This window comes from Neoarius graeffei, chromosome 2 (assembly GCF_027579695.1).
Source record: "Neoarius graeffei isolate fNeoGra1 chromosome 2, fNeoGra1.pri, whole genome shotgun sequence".
Classification (NCBI taxonomy): domain Eukaryota; kingdom Metazoa; phylum Chordata; class Actinopteri; order Siluriformes; family Ariidae; genus Neoarius; species Neoarius graeffei.
Genome location: NC_083570.1, coordinates 75,932,878 through 75,951,615, shown reverse-complemented (window position 1 = coordinate 75,951,615; position 18,738 = coordinate 75,932,878). Strand labels below are relative to the sequence as shown.

The window sequence follows — 18,738 nt, the reverse complement described above, 5'->3', positions numbered from 1 at the left end:
ATCACTGTATGGGCTCAGAAACACTTCAGAAAACCATCATCTGTGAAAGCAGTTCATTACTGCATCCACAAATGCAAGTTAAAACTAGATATAAACAATATCCAGAAACACTGCCACCTTCTCTGGGCCCGAGGTCTTTTATGATGGACTATGGTGAAGTGGAAAATTGTCCCAAGGTCTGCCTAATCGAAATCTGAAATTCTCTTTAGAAATCTTGGACATCATGTCCTCCAGGCTAAAAAGGAGAGGGACCGTCCGGCTTGTCATCAGTGCACAGTTCAAAAGCGTCTGTGATTGTATGAGGGTGCATTAATGCACGTGACATTGGGTAGCTTGCACATCTTGGAAGGCATCATGAATGCTATATACATGTTTCAGAGCAACATGCTGCCATCCAGACAAAATATTTTTCAGGGAAGGCCTTCCTTCTTTCAGTAAGACAATGCCAAACCGCTTTCTGCACACGTTAAAACTGCATGGTTCTGTAGTAAAAGAGTCCGGGTGCTAAACTAGCCTGCCTGCAATCCAGACCTGTCTCCCATTTAAAACATTTGGCACATTATGAAGCTCAAAATATGACAAAGGATACCTGAACTGTTGAGCAACTGAAATTGTGTATCGTGCAAAAATGGGACATTTCTCTTTCAAAACTACAGCAATTGCTCTCCTCAGTTCCCAAACGTTTACAGAGTGTTGTTAAAAGTAGAGGTGATGCAACACAGTGGTAGACATGCCCCTGTCCCAACTTTTTTGAAACGTGTTGCTGACATCAAATTCAAAACGAGCACACATTTTTCAAAAAACAATGCAATTTCTCAGTTTCAGCATGTGATCTGCTGTCTTTGTACTATTTTCAAAGAAATATAGTGTTTCCATGATTTGCAAATTATCACACTTGTTTTTATTTACAGTTTACACAGTGTCCCAACTTTTTTGGAATTGGGGTTGTATTTCCTCAGTCACATATATGCTCAATAAATTCTGGACTTTGCTGTCTGTCCATTTTTTATAATATTTTTGTAAACAGCTGCTGTTGACATGACACACATTTTACACCGGTTTTTATCCCCCACTGGCCGAAAGGCTCGAAGGATGATTGTCATGGCGACATCTGTCCATCCCTCCCTCACGGAAAGGGTACTCACCTTCTGAAATCAACTCCCCTCTCAATTTTTGGAGGAATTTCATGAAACCTGACCGGATTCTTTGTTATATGTTGGTAATACACACATTGCAATTTCGTTCAATTCAGTCGCATTTTACCAGAGTTATGGCATAGTCATCAGCGGGGGATATTGTGCTTTCAGAGCCCCTTGTTGAAAACTGTGGTTGCTGGTGCTGTATTGTCTTGTGTTCAAAGAGTTCTGAGAACTATGATCGTTCTCAGTTTCTGTGTTGCAGACACACAAAAAAGGGGGACCGTCCTCCAACAGGTCTAAGAACTATGATGAAGTTCCTCGAGTTTGAAAGTGCCTATTCACAACTCTATGGTCAATGAAGATGAAACACTTGAACAAAAAGGTGAATGAGAGAAATCAAGCATAACTAGTGTATTTAAGAGATAAATTTTTAACAGTATGACTACCAAGTGTTCATTCAGACAAAAGGGGAACATGTGACACTCCACACAGACAGAAACCCAAGCTCAGGGTCAAACGAGAGACTCTGGAGCTGTGAGACAGCAGTGCTACCATGCTGCTCTGAATGTATTCACATCATTCCTTTATGATTGTTATTGAGCTTCCAAGGGAGCTGTGTGGGTGTAGCATCAGAGCTTTCTCACACAATTCCAGGTCACTTATTAGGTACTGATCATGCTCGAGCATGTCTATGTGGGTGCACGAATGGCTTGTGTCCTGAAAGAGCCATTAGGTGTGGTGCACAGGAACTCGCATTACATGATTATACATTCTCTTTTTATATTTAGTCATTAAGATTAAGCGGCTAATTTTCAGGCTTTTTGTCACTTGCTTTGAGTCTTATTCAGGAATTTTCCTATATTTTAGATTATATTTGTTTGACTTCATTTAGAAAAGACTGCTCACGGAGTGTTAGTGTTACTGTGCATGCACATGTTTTTGAATGTGTACTTTCTGATTGCTCCCTCTGTCAGCTGTGGGATTCCCACCATCTCCAAACAATGAACAATTATATTGTGTGTGTGTGTGTGTGTGTGTGTGTGTGTGTGTGTGTGAGAGAGTGAGAATTGAGATAGTGAGGCCAGCTGGCTGACACTGAAAGGCCTAATGTGTGTAGAGAGAGTAAAGTTCACCGTGCATTGGACTATAATAAGAGAGGTAAGAGGGAGCAGCACATGATTCCTGTCCATCACAGCCTTCTAAAACCATGTGTTCACTGATCCCTGGGCAACCCCATTCCCACTGCCTCTTCCTGTCACACCTTTCTCTTTCACACTATGCAGGTGACTTGCATGCTGTTCTCCCATTCAGTGCAGATATGTCATTAAGTGCAGGATTATTTTCAGTTAGATTTTTTTTTAAACAGATATGTGATTGTTCTCTAAGCTATGAAAATCCCATGGATAGCATGTTGTATTTCAGAAGTAGTATCTTCTGGAAATCTTCCCTTAGGTGAAAAGACGGTTTAATTAACTTTGTAGAGATTGCAAAAATGTTAGCCTGAGGACCCAGCTTGGGTATTGAGTGTTGTCAGATGTATGTTAGAAGTGATCTTTTGGGGGGGAACAAGATGGCGTCGTAGAGTGAGCAGCACTGTTCGGCAGCTCCAGTGGCTATCTTTATTTTTTTTTATATAAATACGTGTTTGTATAAAAGACATACGAAACAACTGCGAGGGAGGTACCCTAATATGAACCTAGACACTTATTTTGGACAAAAATCGACTATGGACAAAAAATTGATGAAAAAAACGAAGAATACTCCTGCGAAATCTAGCCTGAGAGGTGAGCAAACGAGGGCAAGCGCTATGGAACCTAGCATTGTCCAGGCTTTGGATAATTTATCAGATAATCTCACGAAAGCTATCGACACGAAAATCTCCACCATACTAGATGCCATTAAAGAACAGACCTCACAAATTCAGGCTGTTGCCACACGCATCGAGGAGGCTGAAAAACGAATCCTCGATGCTGAGGAAGCGGCCACAGCCTCAGAAGCTAGGATAGCATCACTTGAAAAGCAGGTTCGTGATATGCTTGAACATGTCGATGACTTGGATAATCGGGGTCGCAGGTGTAATGTGCGTGTCGTTGGCTTACCGGAGGATTCAGAAGGGAAAGATCCAGTGAAATTTTTAGAAACATGGATTCCCGAACACCTCCAAATGACGACGAAAGGCAACCGCGTAAAGCTTGACCGAGCTCACAGATCCATGGCACCAAAACCCGGCCCGAATCAGCGTCCAAGGCCACTGATTTTGAAGTTCCACAACTTTCGAGACAAACAGCGAGTAATGGAGGCGGCAAGACGGCTAGGGTCCCGTGATCAAGATGGCTCTACATCCAGGGAGCCCAAGATCTCCTTTTTCAACGACTTCTCGGCTGAAGTGGTACGGAGGCGCAGGGCATTTGATGATACGAAGACACGACTGAAGAAACTTAACGTGGCATATGCGTTGCTCTATCCGGCTACTTTGAGGGTGACATTGGACGGAAAACAGACGAGATTCAGCTCTCCTAAAGATGCCGCATTATTTGTACAGTCGCTGGAGGAGGGACGCAGAGGTAACGTTAGGTCGAGCCAGAGCAATGAGTCTGAGGATGATAAAGTGGACACTAATTAGCCTGGTAAATTTGTAAGTAGTACCTCCCTGCTTAACGTTAACGAAAACTCGTATATTTTATTTGTCTAGCCACAGTGAGTGTGCTGAAATTTTTTTTTTCTTTTTCTTCTTCTTGGGTGTTTTTTTTTTTTTTTTTTTACTATTCTTATTGAGGGTTCTTTTGTTGTTGTGTAGGCTAAAAGCACCTCAATAGTGGCTTTACTTATGGTGAGAGATGAGGATTGGATGGCAAGCTATTTAAGCTGGCCGAGGATGACGTTTGGAGTTCCCTGCAGGTTAGGTAGCAGGGATACCCCCCGTGAACTTTTAAGTTGGACTTGTTTTTCTTTGTATGATAGTTCTTTGTTACACTATCAGCAGTGTTTTTCTTTTGGCTCAGTGAATGCATTATGTTTTTTTTTTTTTTTAAACGTTTTATGACACATGCTCAGTATAGGTTATTATTTGTGTAAACTTATGGTTAAAGTCAGACAATATGTCAAATAATAAATTGCACCTCTGTACATGGAACATAAAAGGGGTTCATAATCCTGTTAAAAGAAGAAAAATTTTGACCTTTTTGAAAAGAGGTAATATTGATATTGCTCTCTTACAAGAAACGCATTTAAATGATGAAGAACATTTAAAACTGGAGCGGGGAGGTTTTGCACAAGTTTTCTTCTCTTCATTCACTTCAAGGAGTAGAGGGGTAGCTATATTGGTAAAGAAGAACTTACAATTTTCAGTACTGGATTGTGTTAAAGATAAAAGTGGCCGATATGTTATTGTTAAGGGTGTTATACAGGGCGTGACCATCTCTATTTTGAATGTATACTATCCTCCTGCTCACTCTTCAGACTTCATAACAAAAGTGTTTTTGGATTTTTCTGCTGTTCAGTCAGATATTGCCATTGTAGGTGGGGATTTTAATTGTTTATTAAACCCAATGATGGACAGGCTCCCCCCTAAAGCTATGCCTCTCTCACCACAAACTAAAGCTCTCAGTGCAATTTGTGAGGAACTTGGATATGTAGATGTTTGGAGAGCTCTTCATACTACTGATAAAGCATATACTTTTTTTTCTGCTCCCCATGGCTGTCATACTAGAATTGATTACTTTTTTCTATCAAGGCTCTCTTTGCACAGAGCTCTGTCCTGCTCTATTGGCAGCATCTTGATTTCTGATCATGCTAAAGTGGTTTTGGATCTCTCCATTAAAGGAGTGAATAGTAGGGTGAGATGCTGGAGATTGAATACATCTATTTTGAAGGATCAAACATTTCTTGATTACTTCACTATGGAATTTAGGTATTTTTTGACTACTAATTCCCAGTCCACAGATGACTCAGCTTTACTTTGGGAAACTACTAAAGTGTTTGCTAGAGGGTTAATTATTGCTTTTTCAGCCAATAAAAGAAAACAAAAAAGGGAGAAGCAAAATAAGTTAATGGTGGAACTCAAAACTAAAGAAGAGGCTTATGTAGCATCCCCATCCCCTGCTATTATGGCAGAAATAAATGCAATAAAAATAACCTTAGATAATCTTCTAACACAAGATGAGATCAAAATTCGATTTATTAGACAAAGGATGTATGAACATGGGGACAAACCTGGAAAGTATCTGGCTTATCTCACCAAGAAAAGAGCGGAGTCACAAACCATTGCAGCCCTTGTTGATGCACAGGGCAATCTCATATATGAGAATAAGCTTATTAATGACACTTTTAAGATATTTTACCATAATCTTTACACTTCAGAGCAACCATGTGGTGTATCTGTATTGATGGATAATTTTTTTGCTCCATTGGAAATGCCCACTGTATCACCAGAGGATAAGCTTATTCTTAACTCCCCTGTTTCCAGAGAAGAGGTGATTAATGCTATAAAAGTACTACAGAATGGGAAAGCCCCAGGACCTGATGGGTTCTGTGTTGAATTCTATAAAGAATTCTCTGGCTTATTAGTGGATCCATTGGTTAGCATGTTTAATGATGCATTCTCAAAAAACGAATTGCCCCAGACATTAAGAGAGGCAAATATATCTCTCATTCTTAAAAAAGGGAAATGTCCAGAGGCATGTGGCTCCTATAGGCCCATATCCCTTCTAAATGTTGACAGAAAGATTTTGGCAAAAGTTCTGGCCACACGCCTTGAGGGTTTACTACCAAAGATCATAAAGGAGGATCAAACCGGATTTATTAAGGGACGAAACTCTTCTAACAATGTCAGGCGTCTTCTGAATATCATTCAAGTTTTTAAAAGATGGCAGATTGATGGTTTGGTGCTTTCTCTGGATGCAGAGAAAGCGTTTGACCGAGTTGAATGGTCTTATTTATTTTACTGTTTAGACATTTCTGGATATAAGATTAATCTGACAAAATCAGAAGCCATGCCACTTGGGAGTCTTAAGTCAGTTCCTAATGTGCTGCCTTCTTTCCCCTTCAAGTGGTCCCCAGGGGGCTTTACATATCTAGGTATATTCATAACCCCTGAATTTCAACAAATGTACAAAGCCAACTTTGTCCCACTATTTGAGAAGGTGAGACAAGATCTGGAGCGTTGGAGTTCATTACCAATCTCCTGGCTAGGACGCATTGCTATGATCAAAATGAATACTTTGCCTAGATTACTGTATCCTATCCAAATGATTCCAATTTTGTTTTCAAATGCAGTTGTGAAAAAGTTAAATGGCTGGCTCAGTGCATTCATTTGGAGCAAACGCAAACCCAAACTAAAGATGACTACCTTGCAGATGCCGCATTCTGAAGGTGGGCTAGATTTACCAAACTTTAGAAAATATCAAATATGTGCCCATATGCGATATATTTATGACTGGTTCTTTGTCGACAACGGGTCTGTCTGGTTAGATGTGGAAACTTCTCTATCTAAATACCCATTAAGGGACTTGTTGTTCATCAAAAACTTTAAAACAATTAAATCACTCTGTGATAATATTATCACCCTCAATACAATTAAGGCATGGCGACTAGCCCGCAGGCTTGAAGGAAGGTCAAAACTAACATCAATTTACACCCCCATCTTGAACAATCCTGATTTCCAACCAGGATTGATGGATGCTGGCTTTAAGCTTTGGAGTGGCTATGGCATATATATGTTAAATGATCTATTCTCTAATAAGACGATAATGACATTTAGTCAACTGGTTGAGAAATACAATATTCCCAGACAGCATTTTTTCCGTTATTTACAGATAAGACACTATATATTACAAAGTACAACTCTCACTGATAACTGTGAAACATCTCCCCTGGAGAGAGTGCTGTTTGGAACATATGGGAGGATGTCTATTAGACGACTTTATGGAGCTCTGCGCACACTACCAGCTGTAGGCCTACAGGAGCTTAGAGAAAAATGGGAGACTGAGCTCTCTGTTACAATAAGAGATAATGAATGGCATGATATGTGGACCTATGCTAAAGCAATTTCAGTTTGTAACCGGGCTAAATCAATACAGTTCAAGATTTTACATAGAATGCACATATCTCCTAACCGCAGACATATGTTTAATCACACTTTGTCACCAATGTGCCTTAAATGTAAAACAGAGATTGGTACTTTAACTCATTGCCTATGGTCATGTCATAAACTGCAGAGCTATTGGTCAGATGTTGTAACGGAAATGGAAAAGATACTGGGTGTGAGGGTAGAAATGGAACCTATGTCTCTTATTATGGGTCTTCCAGGCAGATTTGTGATGTCAAGGAATCAGAGACTTTACTGTATTCTAACATATGCAGCTAGAAAAAATATTCTATTGCAATGGATCAGTGATAAGGTGCCTACTATTAAGGGTTGGCATGATGTATTGTTTGGCATGGTACCTTTAGAATATCTTACATGTGTAATACACTCAAAGTCAAACCAGTTCTTTAAGGTTTGGGAACCATATCTGAATTTTTTAGACCCGGATGTGTCTGATATTATGTTACAAGGATTTTTTGAAAGGTAATAGGAAATTGCTTGATGCTGTGTAACTGTCATAACTATGTTTTTGTAATAATTATTGTTTTGTGCATGTAGCTGAGCCGTGTTGTTGTTGTTGTGGTTGTGTGTTATGTTTGGTTGTGTGTTTTTTCTAAAGTGAAAACCAATAAACATATTTCTAAAAAAAAAAAAAGAAGTGATCTTTTGGTAAGAATGAACAGTGAATTCTTGCAGTAGGACTCTTTCTTTCTGATTTAAGACTTATCGATTGCAATAGGGGAAAAATAATCAGTTACTTCAGTGTTCTTGTAAAAATATTCTGCAACAAGCATACCTTTTTTTTTTTTAATTTTCTCCAATTTTCTCCCTAATTTAATCATGGCCAAGTCCTACCCACCAGACAGCTCTCCCCTATCACATGAGACACAGCTTCTTCCAATGCATTTCAAGTGAGCCAACTGCATCCTTTTGAGCTACAGCTTATGCAAAGTTAAGGGAGATGTGACACACACTGAGGAAAGCGCTGTCCTCCCACCTCTGTGTGCATGAGCTCACAGATGCCTACGATTGGCTAGTGTCACTGTGATGGATAGGGGGGAGACGAGTATGCCACCTCTCCCTCCCTGAGACCATGGCCAATTTTGGCCTCTTGGGCTCCCAGCCATGGATGGTTGTGGAATCATCAGTCATCACGGTCATCCTAGAAAAACTCATAATGCAGGCTATAAAAGTTAAAGATGAATCAGGCTCACAAATTACATGATCATGGCACCCCAAATCAAAGTCTGGCCTAACTGTTAGGTGTTTACAGATTTGCCTGTTTACATTATAAACCTATTTATTGGCAATCTTTATTTGGATACCATACAGACAAAAGAATGTTGGGGGGGAAAACCATGGCTTGAGATGTGAGCATGCTCTTAGATAAACATGCTTTTAACCCCATCGTTCTATTACATGACATTACGTTACGGGCGGCACGGTGGTGTAGTGGTTAGTACTGTCGCCTCACAGCAACAAGGTTCTGGGTTCAAGCCCAGGGGCCTTTCTGTGTGGAGTTTGCATGTTCTCAGCGTGTGTGCACGGGTTTCCTCCAGGTGCTCCAGTTTCCCCCACAGTTCAAAGACATGCGGTTAGGTTAACATGGGGCAGCCTTGGCTGAAGTGCCCTTGAGCAAGGCACCTAACCCCCAACTGCTCCTTAGGTGGTGTAGCATAGCTGCCCATTGTTCTGGGGGTGTGTGCACGCTTATTGCTCACATGCGTGAGATGGGTCAAATGCAGAGGACAAATTTCACTGTGCTTGAGTGTGCATGTGACAAAGACTTTGACTACATTGCAGGCATTTAGCAGACGCTTTTATTTAGAGCAAAGTACAACATACCCTGAGCAGCCTGGGGAGCAGTTGGGGGTTAGGTGCCTTGCTCAAGGGCACTTCAAACTGGCAACCTTTTGGTCTCAAAGCTGCTTCTCTAACCATTAGGCCATGGCGTCATCATAATCAGTAACGGCATTATTGATTTAACATGGGGCATTATTCATTATTATTCACTGTTATCCGTCACCATCTTTTACTCATACTTGGAAAAATTCCGGACTGGAGCCCCTCAGGCGGTTGGACGATGTACTGCATCTCCTTCTGACACCTCCTGCAGCCGAGCTGGTACCAAACTGTATTGGCTCACCCTTTCCTTTGGATTACATCAGGAACCCCGAAAGGGGAATCTTGATGTGTGGGCAGCCCAAGATTTCCATAACCTTGCTCAGGCAACGTAGCACACTAAGTTATGCTACGTTTAGTTGGCGGTGCATGCCTACTAAAACCGCTCCCTCTCCCCTCAATTAAAATTGTAAAATTGAGACAGCAGCTACAAACAGGAATGCAAGGGGAATGTATGAGGGCATCAAAGCAGCGATAAGTCCTATGCCTACTAAAACCGCTCCCTCTCCCCTCAAGTCTAAAGCAGGGAATATTATCACAGACCCACACAAGCAACTTCAGTGTTGGGTTGAGCACTACCTCGAGCTGTACAGCACACATAACATGGTCACTGATACTGCCCTATCTTCCCTACCAAACTTCACCGTCATGGAGGAACTTGACCAACTATGGATGAGCTCAGTAAAGCTATCGACCATCTCACTAGTGGGAAGGCCGCAGGGAACGATGGCATTCCACCTGAAGTCCTGAAGTCTGGTATGCCGACCCGATTGCCATACCTCTACGAGCTGCTTTGTCTCTGCTGGGAGGAGGGCTGCATCCCACAAGACATGCGTGATTCACTTCTTGTCACCCTCTGCAAGAACAAAGGTGACCGTGGTGACTGCAACCACTTCCGTGGAATTTCGCTCCTTGTCATCATAGGGAAAGTTTTTGTTCGTGTCATCTTGGGACACCTGCAACCTCTTGCTATGCATGTCTATCCAGAGTCACAGTGCGGATTTAGAGGTGGTAGATCTACAGTGGATATGATCATCTCACTCCGCCAGCTTCAGGAGAAGAGCTGGGAATAGCAACAGTCTCTCTATATCGCCTTCATCGACCTTACGAAGCCTTTGATCTAGTCAGTAGAAGTGGCGTTTTCGCAATCCTCAGGAAAATCGGCTGTCCCCCGAAACTTTTAAAACATGGTTACGTCTTTCCACGATGGCATGCGAAGCACAGTCCACTTCAGTGGAACAACTTCTGATTTCATTCCCAGTGAGCAGCGGAGTAAAGCAGGGCTGCGTTCTGGTGCCAACTCTCTTCGGGATATTCTTCTCCATGCTCCTCGATTTCGCATTTGATGACTGTGACAAGGGCATCTATCACCGCACAAGAACAGACGGTAAGCTCTTTAATCTTGCCAGGCTCTGCACTAAGACTAAAGTTAAGGAGGTCCTCATTCATGAGCTGCTGTTTGCTGGCAACGCAGCACTGTTGTCTCACACTGAGGCTGGCCTCCAACAATTGGTGGATCGCTTCTCCTACGCCTGTAAAGAGGTCGGGCTAATGATTAGCATTAAGAAGACTAACATTCTTGTGCAGGGTGCTGACTCCCCTCCAGCCATGGTCATTGATGACCACTACGTAGAGGCAATCGAGAGCTTTACGTATCTGGGTGCAACGATCACTGATTCCCTCACCTTGGATGCCGAAGTCGGTGCAAGAATCTGTAAAGCTGCAGGTGTCATGGCAAGACTGAACAAGAGAGTTTGGTCCAACCGCCAGTTATCTTTTAACACCAAACTGCGTATACCAAGCCTGTGTGCTTTCCACTCTACTGTATGGCAGAGAGTCTTGGACACCATATGCCAGACGAGAAAAATGGCTTAACAGCTTCCATCTCCACTGCCTCAGGCACATCAAAACATCTCTTGGCGGGACAGACTTACCAACACGGAGGTCCTTGAACGTGCTGGCATTCCAAGCATCCACACTCTGCTGATCCAAAAGCGTTTCAGGTGGCTAGGACATGTGCACCGTATGGACTCTGTGCATTCCCAAGGATATCTTGTATGGGGAATTGCGCGAAGGGACTCGTCCTGTGGGAAGACCTCACCTCCGCTTCAAGAATGTGTGCAAAAGGGACCTGAAATTGGCAGGTATCAACCCTAACACCTGGGGGAACATCACGGCCTCACGGGAGTCTTGGAGGGCTTGTGTGAGAAACGGCTTGCAAAAAGCTGAAGGGGACAGGAACAAGCATCTCAAAGGGAAAAGAGCTGATCGTAAAGCTTCACTCGTGGTATTCTCTCTCTCTCTCTCACTCTCACACACACACACACACACACGCACGCGCGCGCACACACACGTTCTAGTCGGGAGTCAGCTTTTCTCTGCTCTCCCTTTCTTTTTATGCTCGATCCCTGCAACAAACACACCCACCCACATTAATTGACACCAGGTGTAAAGACTTGGGCTACATCCATACAACAACGGCAACGAGATTTTTTTTTTTTTAGCGGGTAGAAAAAATAGTGCGTCCACATGGGCAACGGATCAGTAAAATATCAGGTCCATATGGCAACGCAACGCTTGCTGAAAACAATGCAATACACATGCCACACCTCTATGTGCGCTGTAAGACGGTCCCATTGGAGACACCAGAACAATAGAAGAAGTAGTAGGATGCATGCGCATGTAACGGGTTTATTTTTTTCCACTTGCCATTGTGTGTAGTGGTGAGGAAATTCTGCGCTGGCCCTTTTAAGAGCGCAGGTAGTTATGGGAACAAGGCGCTGGCCTCTTTCAGTTCGTTTTGGAAATGTAAGCACCAATGCCACTGGACATTTGCAACCCGTCCTCAGCAGTGTATTTGTGTCTCATTTCTTCAGAATAAAAAGACTGGTGAACAACACAACGCAACGTCTGTTACACGCATAAACCCTTTCTTCTATCCGGCGTGAAGCACTCACAGGAACAAACACACAACAAGAAGAAGAAGATGGCTGCGACTACGTGAGGAAATCATGCCTTCTGTGTGTACAAATTAGTTTTATTAGTGTGCATAGTTTTATATAACTTAATTTTCTTATTGTGTGTGAACATTTTGAAAAGCAGTCTTATCCAATAAAAAAAGAAATTCAAGAAATGGTTCAGTTACTTGTTTATTTAAAAGAAAAGCTGTATACAAAAGTGAATGCAATGCAGTGGTTCATACAAAACAGTCTGTTGAAGGGTCTTCTGACCCTTTTCCCCTCTGCCTCCATTATAGTCAGGTAACTGTTGCTTTGTGTGGAAGGCTGTACTTTCTGTTCATCAAAGCAGGTGTAAACTGTCTGTCTGGCAGGTCAGTCAGGTTAATGTGTATACAATTTCAATTTCTGTTGTTATGAATGATGCGTGCGAGAGTGCTGCTTGTTCTAGTCATGTGGTTGTGACGTCATCATAAACAAATCCATTCTACTCATCCAGAAGACTTCGCAACGGCTCCGTTGCCAGATTTTTTCACTCTGGAACCCATTCTCAAAAGATTTCATTTTGGGGCACCCAAAACGCCGGTGCCGTGTGGACGCCAGGCCGAAACAATAAATTTTATCAGATTCACCTGAATCCGTTGCCGTGTGGACAGGGCCTTAGACACTTGCCTTCCCCGACCCCGCCCTCCATTCACAAACTGCTGCTTGGCCACGGCCCCCATTGCCACAAACATTTTTAAAATCTGTTTATTATTAAGCTTAGATTATGTAAAGTGTCCAGCATGCATGTCCCTGTGAATGAGCTGTTATGACAGAAACAACAGATCAACAGTATTAATATAAACCTGTTATATGAATTACAGCTAGAACTAGTGTCAGAGCCGCTGTTATAGAAAATTCATTAATACCTTCTGAGCAATGAAGTTTGACAATTAAAAAGTGCAGTGATGTGTTTTAATTTGTGTACAGTATTTAATAGATGCTTGACAGGATGCTGATATTTAATATACGTTGTGACCTGATGTTTGTTTGAGCACAAATTGGGGAAGTGTACGTGCGTGTGTGTGTGGGGGGTGCTTGTGTGGGTGGATGTGTGGAGGAAACCACTGAAATAATTCATTGCTCAGCTAACAGCTAAGACTTCACAGAATTCACAGACTCCTGTTTATATAAGGATAATAATGTAAAAAAAAAATTACATTAGCATTTCATTTAATCTTAGATTAACTTATAAACCAAAGGCTTTATTTAAGATATTCATGTTTGTTTGTTTGTTTGTTTGTTTTTTACATTACATTTGTATTATACTCTTTGTTTTGACCTTCCATACATGGACATGTTTTCACACATTTCTAATAGTTCCCTGACAGTCAGTTACTTTTGAGTGCCACAGATAATATTTGGAAAATATAAGTACTGTAAATTCTCAGATTATAGGAATGGCACTACTAAAGTGCTCATTTTCTTGATCAGAATGTGTTGACTTCTGTTGATTTTGAGTGCTTGCACGGTGTTGAATTATGGTATGTGGAGGTGTGATGGTGGGTGATGGAAACTCCTCATACTTGAAGTTATTTCCTCTGACTAAGATGATTTTCCTGTGTCGAACGTGTCTAGAAAACTATTTCATGATCAGTTTATGGAAGGCCTGTAAATAACTACATATGCAATAACTATATAAGCCATGGCCTAGTGGTTAGAGAAGCAGCTTTGGGACTAAAAGGTAGCCAGTTCAATTCCCTGGACCAGCAGGAATGGGTGAAGTGCCCTTGAGCAAAGTACCTAAACCCCAGCTGCTCCCCAGGCTGCTCAGGGTATGTTGTACATTGCTCTGGATAAGAGTGTCTGCTAAATGCCAGTAACGTAACTATATTATTATTGTAGATGTGTTTACTTGGCCCAGCATCACGTTGACAAAGATTTTATAAATGATCCCTTGGTCTCATTGGTTCTTTCTTTGGCTGTAGATATCATCAGTATGAAAGGAAAAAAAAAAGAAACACAAGCATGCAAAAAAATTAAGTTGCTGCAAACAGAGAAGTATGATTGTTGTTCTCATAGTTCACTGCTAAGAAATAAGACTGGATGATGCAGATGTCTGTGTTGTTATGCTTTCTATGATTACAAGTTCGATTGCATTTTACTGCTGCCAAAATCACAAAGTAATAATTAGTTTATTAAAAGTGCCTGTAAATGAGGAACTGTATTGATATTCAGTGTTGCAGAATGTTTGCTATTAATGAATCTTAACCCATAAAAATTCTTGGACATATCCAAGTTTCAACTCCTTCAGGAGCCTTCATCAGGGATGGGAAGTGACATCATTTCTTCGAGCATGCAGTGCGCATGCCCAATAAAATTATTGTCTCAAACTTTTGGTAGTTGATACCTCCCCCTGTCTTTGTTTAGGGAGGGTCTGTGAGTCCTAATCTGAATGGCCTCCTTCACACCCCATCTAAACCAATCTAAATCTTGATCTAATATCTTGACGTTATCCAAATTAAATTTGGAGAATATTTTATCCAAAAGACAATATTTTATCGGGCATGCACACTGCATGTTCGAAGGAATGACATCGCTTCCCATCCCTGATGAAAGCTCCTGAAGGAGTTGAAAGCTTGGGTATGTCCAAGAATTTTGTGCAGTAAAAAGTTTTAAAACCTTTTTATGGAATTGATCGCTGTATAGATGAAAATCTTCAACGGATTCGTAACCCTGTTGGAAAAAAAAATCACTGACCCGTTATGCCTTTTATTTTATTTTAAAGTGTGTGAAAAAAATAAATAAAAGTCTATAGCAGAACAGTCCTTCTGCCTTTCAAACTCTTGGTCATGTGCTTGTTCTCCTGTGTGCAGAGATGCCCTAAACCTCTTGAAGAAAGGAGATGCAGGCCAACGAGCAGCTCCAGTATCTGCACCTCCTCCATCTTCTCCTTCTTCCCCTCATGTTCCTCCACCAGCTCCTGCCTCTGGACGGCCTCTTCATCCAGCCATCTCGGTCCCTGGAAAACCTGATGCTCCAGTGAGTGTCTTTTCATCTGCATGGTTAAACCTAACCTGAACTGTTTCTGTTTGTAGTGTGTGTGTGTGTGTGTGTGTGTGTAATTATTTATTTATTTATTTTGTGGTATTTGACCAGGTGGGTGGAGCACAGAAGCACGGCAGGCCAGAACTGAGTTCTCAACAAACTCTATTTTGGCTTATCAGCCTTTCTCAAATTCCCAGCCACACACACACAAGTGTTCTGGTTGGGGAGAGAGCTCCCTTTCTCTGCTCTGCTCTCCTTTTAAAGGGTGTGGTCACGGGGGAAGACACAAACACAGGTTAACATAAAAACATAACATAAACATATGTATATGTGTGTGTGTGTGTGTATATATCTCGCGCGCACACACACACACACATATATATATATATATATATATATATATATATATATATATATATATATATATATACATATATATATACACATACAGGGTGTCTCAAAAAAATGTACTCACACTTTAACTGTCCCTAACATGCTGCCTTTTTTGTGTTGCAGGTGTAATTAATTAATCACAGCATGGCAGGAAATTATCGCACCAAACCAAGAACAATTGATGCATTGAAATTGGAAATTGAAAGACAATGTCGCGATATTCCTAATGACCTGTTTCGTGATGTTTGCGAATCCCTTGGTGCGCGTTATCAGCGTTATATATATATATATATATAATATAGTGTGTATGTGTGTGTGTGTATATATATATATATATATATATATATATATATATATATATGAGAGTGATTCCACGCTTATGGGTACTGAAATGGGGACATGAACTTATTTTTAAAAATTCACCTAAAACCATTTCTCCATTTCTTTTTTTACCATCAGGTCACAAAACATGTCATCTTTAATGAATGATATGTTAAAAGATAACTTTAATTTTCTGAGATGTAATAAAAACATATTTATATGCCAAAGTCAGAACGTAACAGAAGTGTTGTGGACATATATATTCTCAATTTTAACAATGTAGAATTACTTTTTGAAACATAGGAAGGTGATGTTTTAGCAAATATAATTAATAAACATGTGTAGTAGAATAAACATACACATTCTTTCAATAAGATTAACATGGTATATAGCTAGATTGTAATTAATTTGTAACAGACGCGAGATGGACAATCGTAACAGAAGTAATGTAACAGACATCATTTTGGAACTCATAGGCTTGACTTTGGCATATAAATATGTTTTTATTACATCTCAGAAAATTAAAGTTATCTTTTAACATATCATTCATTAAAGATTACATGTTTTGTGACCTGATGGTAAAAAAAGAAATGGTTTTAGATGAATAAGTTCATGTCCCCATTTCAGTACCCATAAGCGTGGAATCACTCATATATATAAAAAAAAAAATCTCCTTCTCACCCCCGGTGGGGGGGTGGTATCCATGTCATCCTCAAGCTCGGGTCCTCTACCAGAGGCCTGGGAGTTTGAGGGTTCTGCGCAGTATCTTCGATGTTCATAGTACTGCGCTCTTCTGGACTGAGGCTTCAGATGTTGTTCCTGGGATTTGCTGGAGCCACTCTCCCAGTTTGGGGGTTACTGCCCCAAGTGCCCCCACTACCACGGGGACCACGCAACCCTTGACCTTCCACATCCGTTCCAGCTGCTCTTTCAACCCTTGATACTTCTCAAGTTTCTCATGTTCCTGATGTTGGCGTCAGCTGGGATCGCCACATCTATCACCACCACCCTCTTCTGCTCTTTGTCCACCACCACTATGTCCGGTTGGTTAGCCAGGATCTGTTTGTCAGTCTGGAAGCTGAAGTCCCACAGAATCTTGGCCCTGTTGTTCTCAGCCACCTTCTGTGGTATGGCCCATTGGGACTTGGGTATTTCTATTCCATACTGGTTGCAGATGTTCCTGTATACTATCCCAGCGACTTGGTTGTGCCTCTCCATGTACGCTGATCCAGCTAGCATCTTACACCCTGCTACTATGTGCTGGACTGTTTCAGGGGCTTCTTTGCACAGTCTGCATCTTGGGTCTGATCTACTCTGGTAGATCCTGGCCTCTATGGCTCTTGTGCTTATGGCCTGTTCTTGTGCTGCCATGATTAGTGCCTCTGTGCTGTCTGTCAGTCCTGCATTATCCAGCCACTGGTAGGATTTCTTGATATCAGCCACTTCCTCTATCTGACGGTGGTACATGCCATGTAGGGGTTTGTCTCTCCAGGTTGTCTGTTCCTCCTCCTCCTCTGCACTCTCATCAGGGTTCTGCTGCCTGAGACATTCACTTAGCAGTTCATCCTTTGGGGCCATCTTTCTGATGTATTCTCGGATTTTCGATGTTTCATCCTGGACCGTGGTCTTGACGCTCACTAGCCCTTGGCCTCCCTCTTTCCGCTTAGTGTATAGTCTCAGGGTGCTGGACTTGGGGTGGAACCCTCCATGCATGGTGAGGAGCTTTCTAGTCTTGATATCTGTGGCTTCTATCTCCTCCTTTGGCCAGTTTATGATACCAGCGGGGTATCTGATGACTGGTAGTGCGTACATGTTGATGGCTCGGACCTTGTTCTTACCATTCAGCTGACTTTTCAGGACCTGCCTTACTCTCTGGAGGTATTTGGCTGTGGTTGACTTCCTTGTGGCCTCTTCATGGTTTCCATTAGCCTGTGGGATGCCAAGGTACTTGTAGCTGTCTTGGATATCACCTATGTTGCCCTCTGGTAGGTCAATCCCTTCAGTCCGGATCATCTTGCCTCTCTTTGAGACCATCCGGCCACACTTGTCCAATCCTAATGACATCCCTATGTCATCGCTGTAGATCCGGGTGGTGTGGATCAGCGAGTCTATTTCTCGCTCGTTCCTGGCATACAGCTTGATGTCATCCATGTAGAGCAGGTGGCTGATTGTTGCCCCACTACGGAATCGGTATCCGTAGCCGCTCTTCATGATGATCTGACTGAGGGGGTTCAGGCCTATGCAGAACAGCAGTGGTGATAGCGCATCTCCTTGGTATATGCCGCACTTGATGTTGACTTGGGCAATGGGTTTTGAGTTGGCCTCTAGGGTTGTCTTCCACATTTCCATTGAGTTCTGTATGAAGGTCCTTAGGTTCCTGTTGATCTTATACAGTTCCAGACATTCCAGTATCCATGTGTGTGGCATTGAGTCGTAGGCTTTCTTGTAGTCAATCCAGGCAGTGCACAGGTTGGTCTGTCTCTTCTTACAGTCTCGGGCGACTGTTCTATCGACCAGTAGCTGGTGCTTGGCTCCTCTGGTGTTACTGCCAATTCCTTTCTGTGCGTCGCTCATGTATTGAGCCACATGCTTACTCATTTTTGCCGCAATGATGCCTGACAGGGCCTTCCATGTTGTGCAGAGACAGGTAATTGGCCGGTAGTTGGATGGGATGGGTCCCTTCTGGGGGTCCTTCATGATTAGGACTGTCCTGCCTTGGGTTAGCCATTCTGGGTGGGTTCCATCCCTCAGCAGCTGGTTCATCTGTGCTGCTAGGTGTTCATGGAGTGCAGTTAGCTTCTTCAGCCAGTACGTATGGATCATATCGGGGCCTGGTGCTGTCCAGCTCTTCTTCATTGACACTCTTTCTTGGACGTCTGCCATTGAGATGGTTACTGGTTCTTGTTCTGGG

General features: G+C 42.1%; 1 protein-coding gene across 1 annotated transcript in view; it reads left to right on the top strand.

Moving 5' to 3' along the window:
* pdhx (pyruvate dehydrogenase complex component X) overlaps window positions 1–18,738 on the top strand; it is a 125,922-nt gene that overhangs the window by 83,723 nt on the left and 23,461 nt on the right. The window contains exon 6 of the mRNA XM_060914999.1: window positions 14,942–15,107. Coding sequence (XP_060770982.1) covers window positions 14,942–15,107 — 166 coding nt within the window. The remainder of the gene's footprint in view (window positions 1–14,941; window positions 15,108–18,738) is intronic.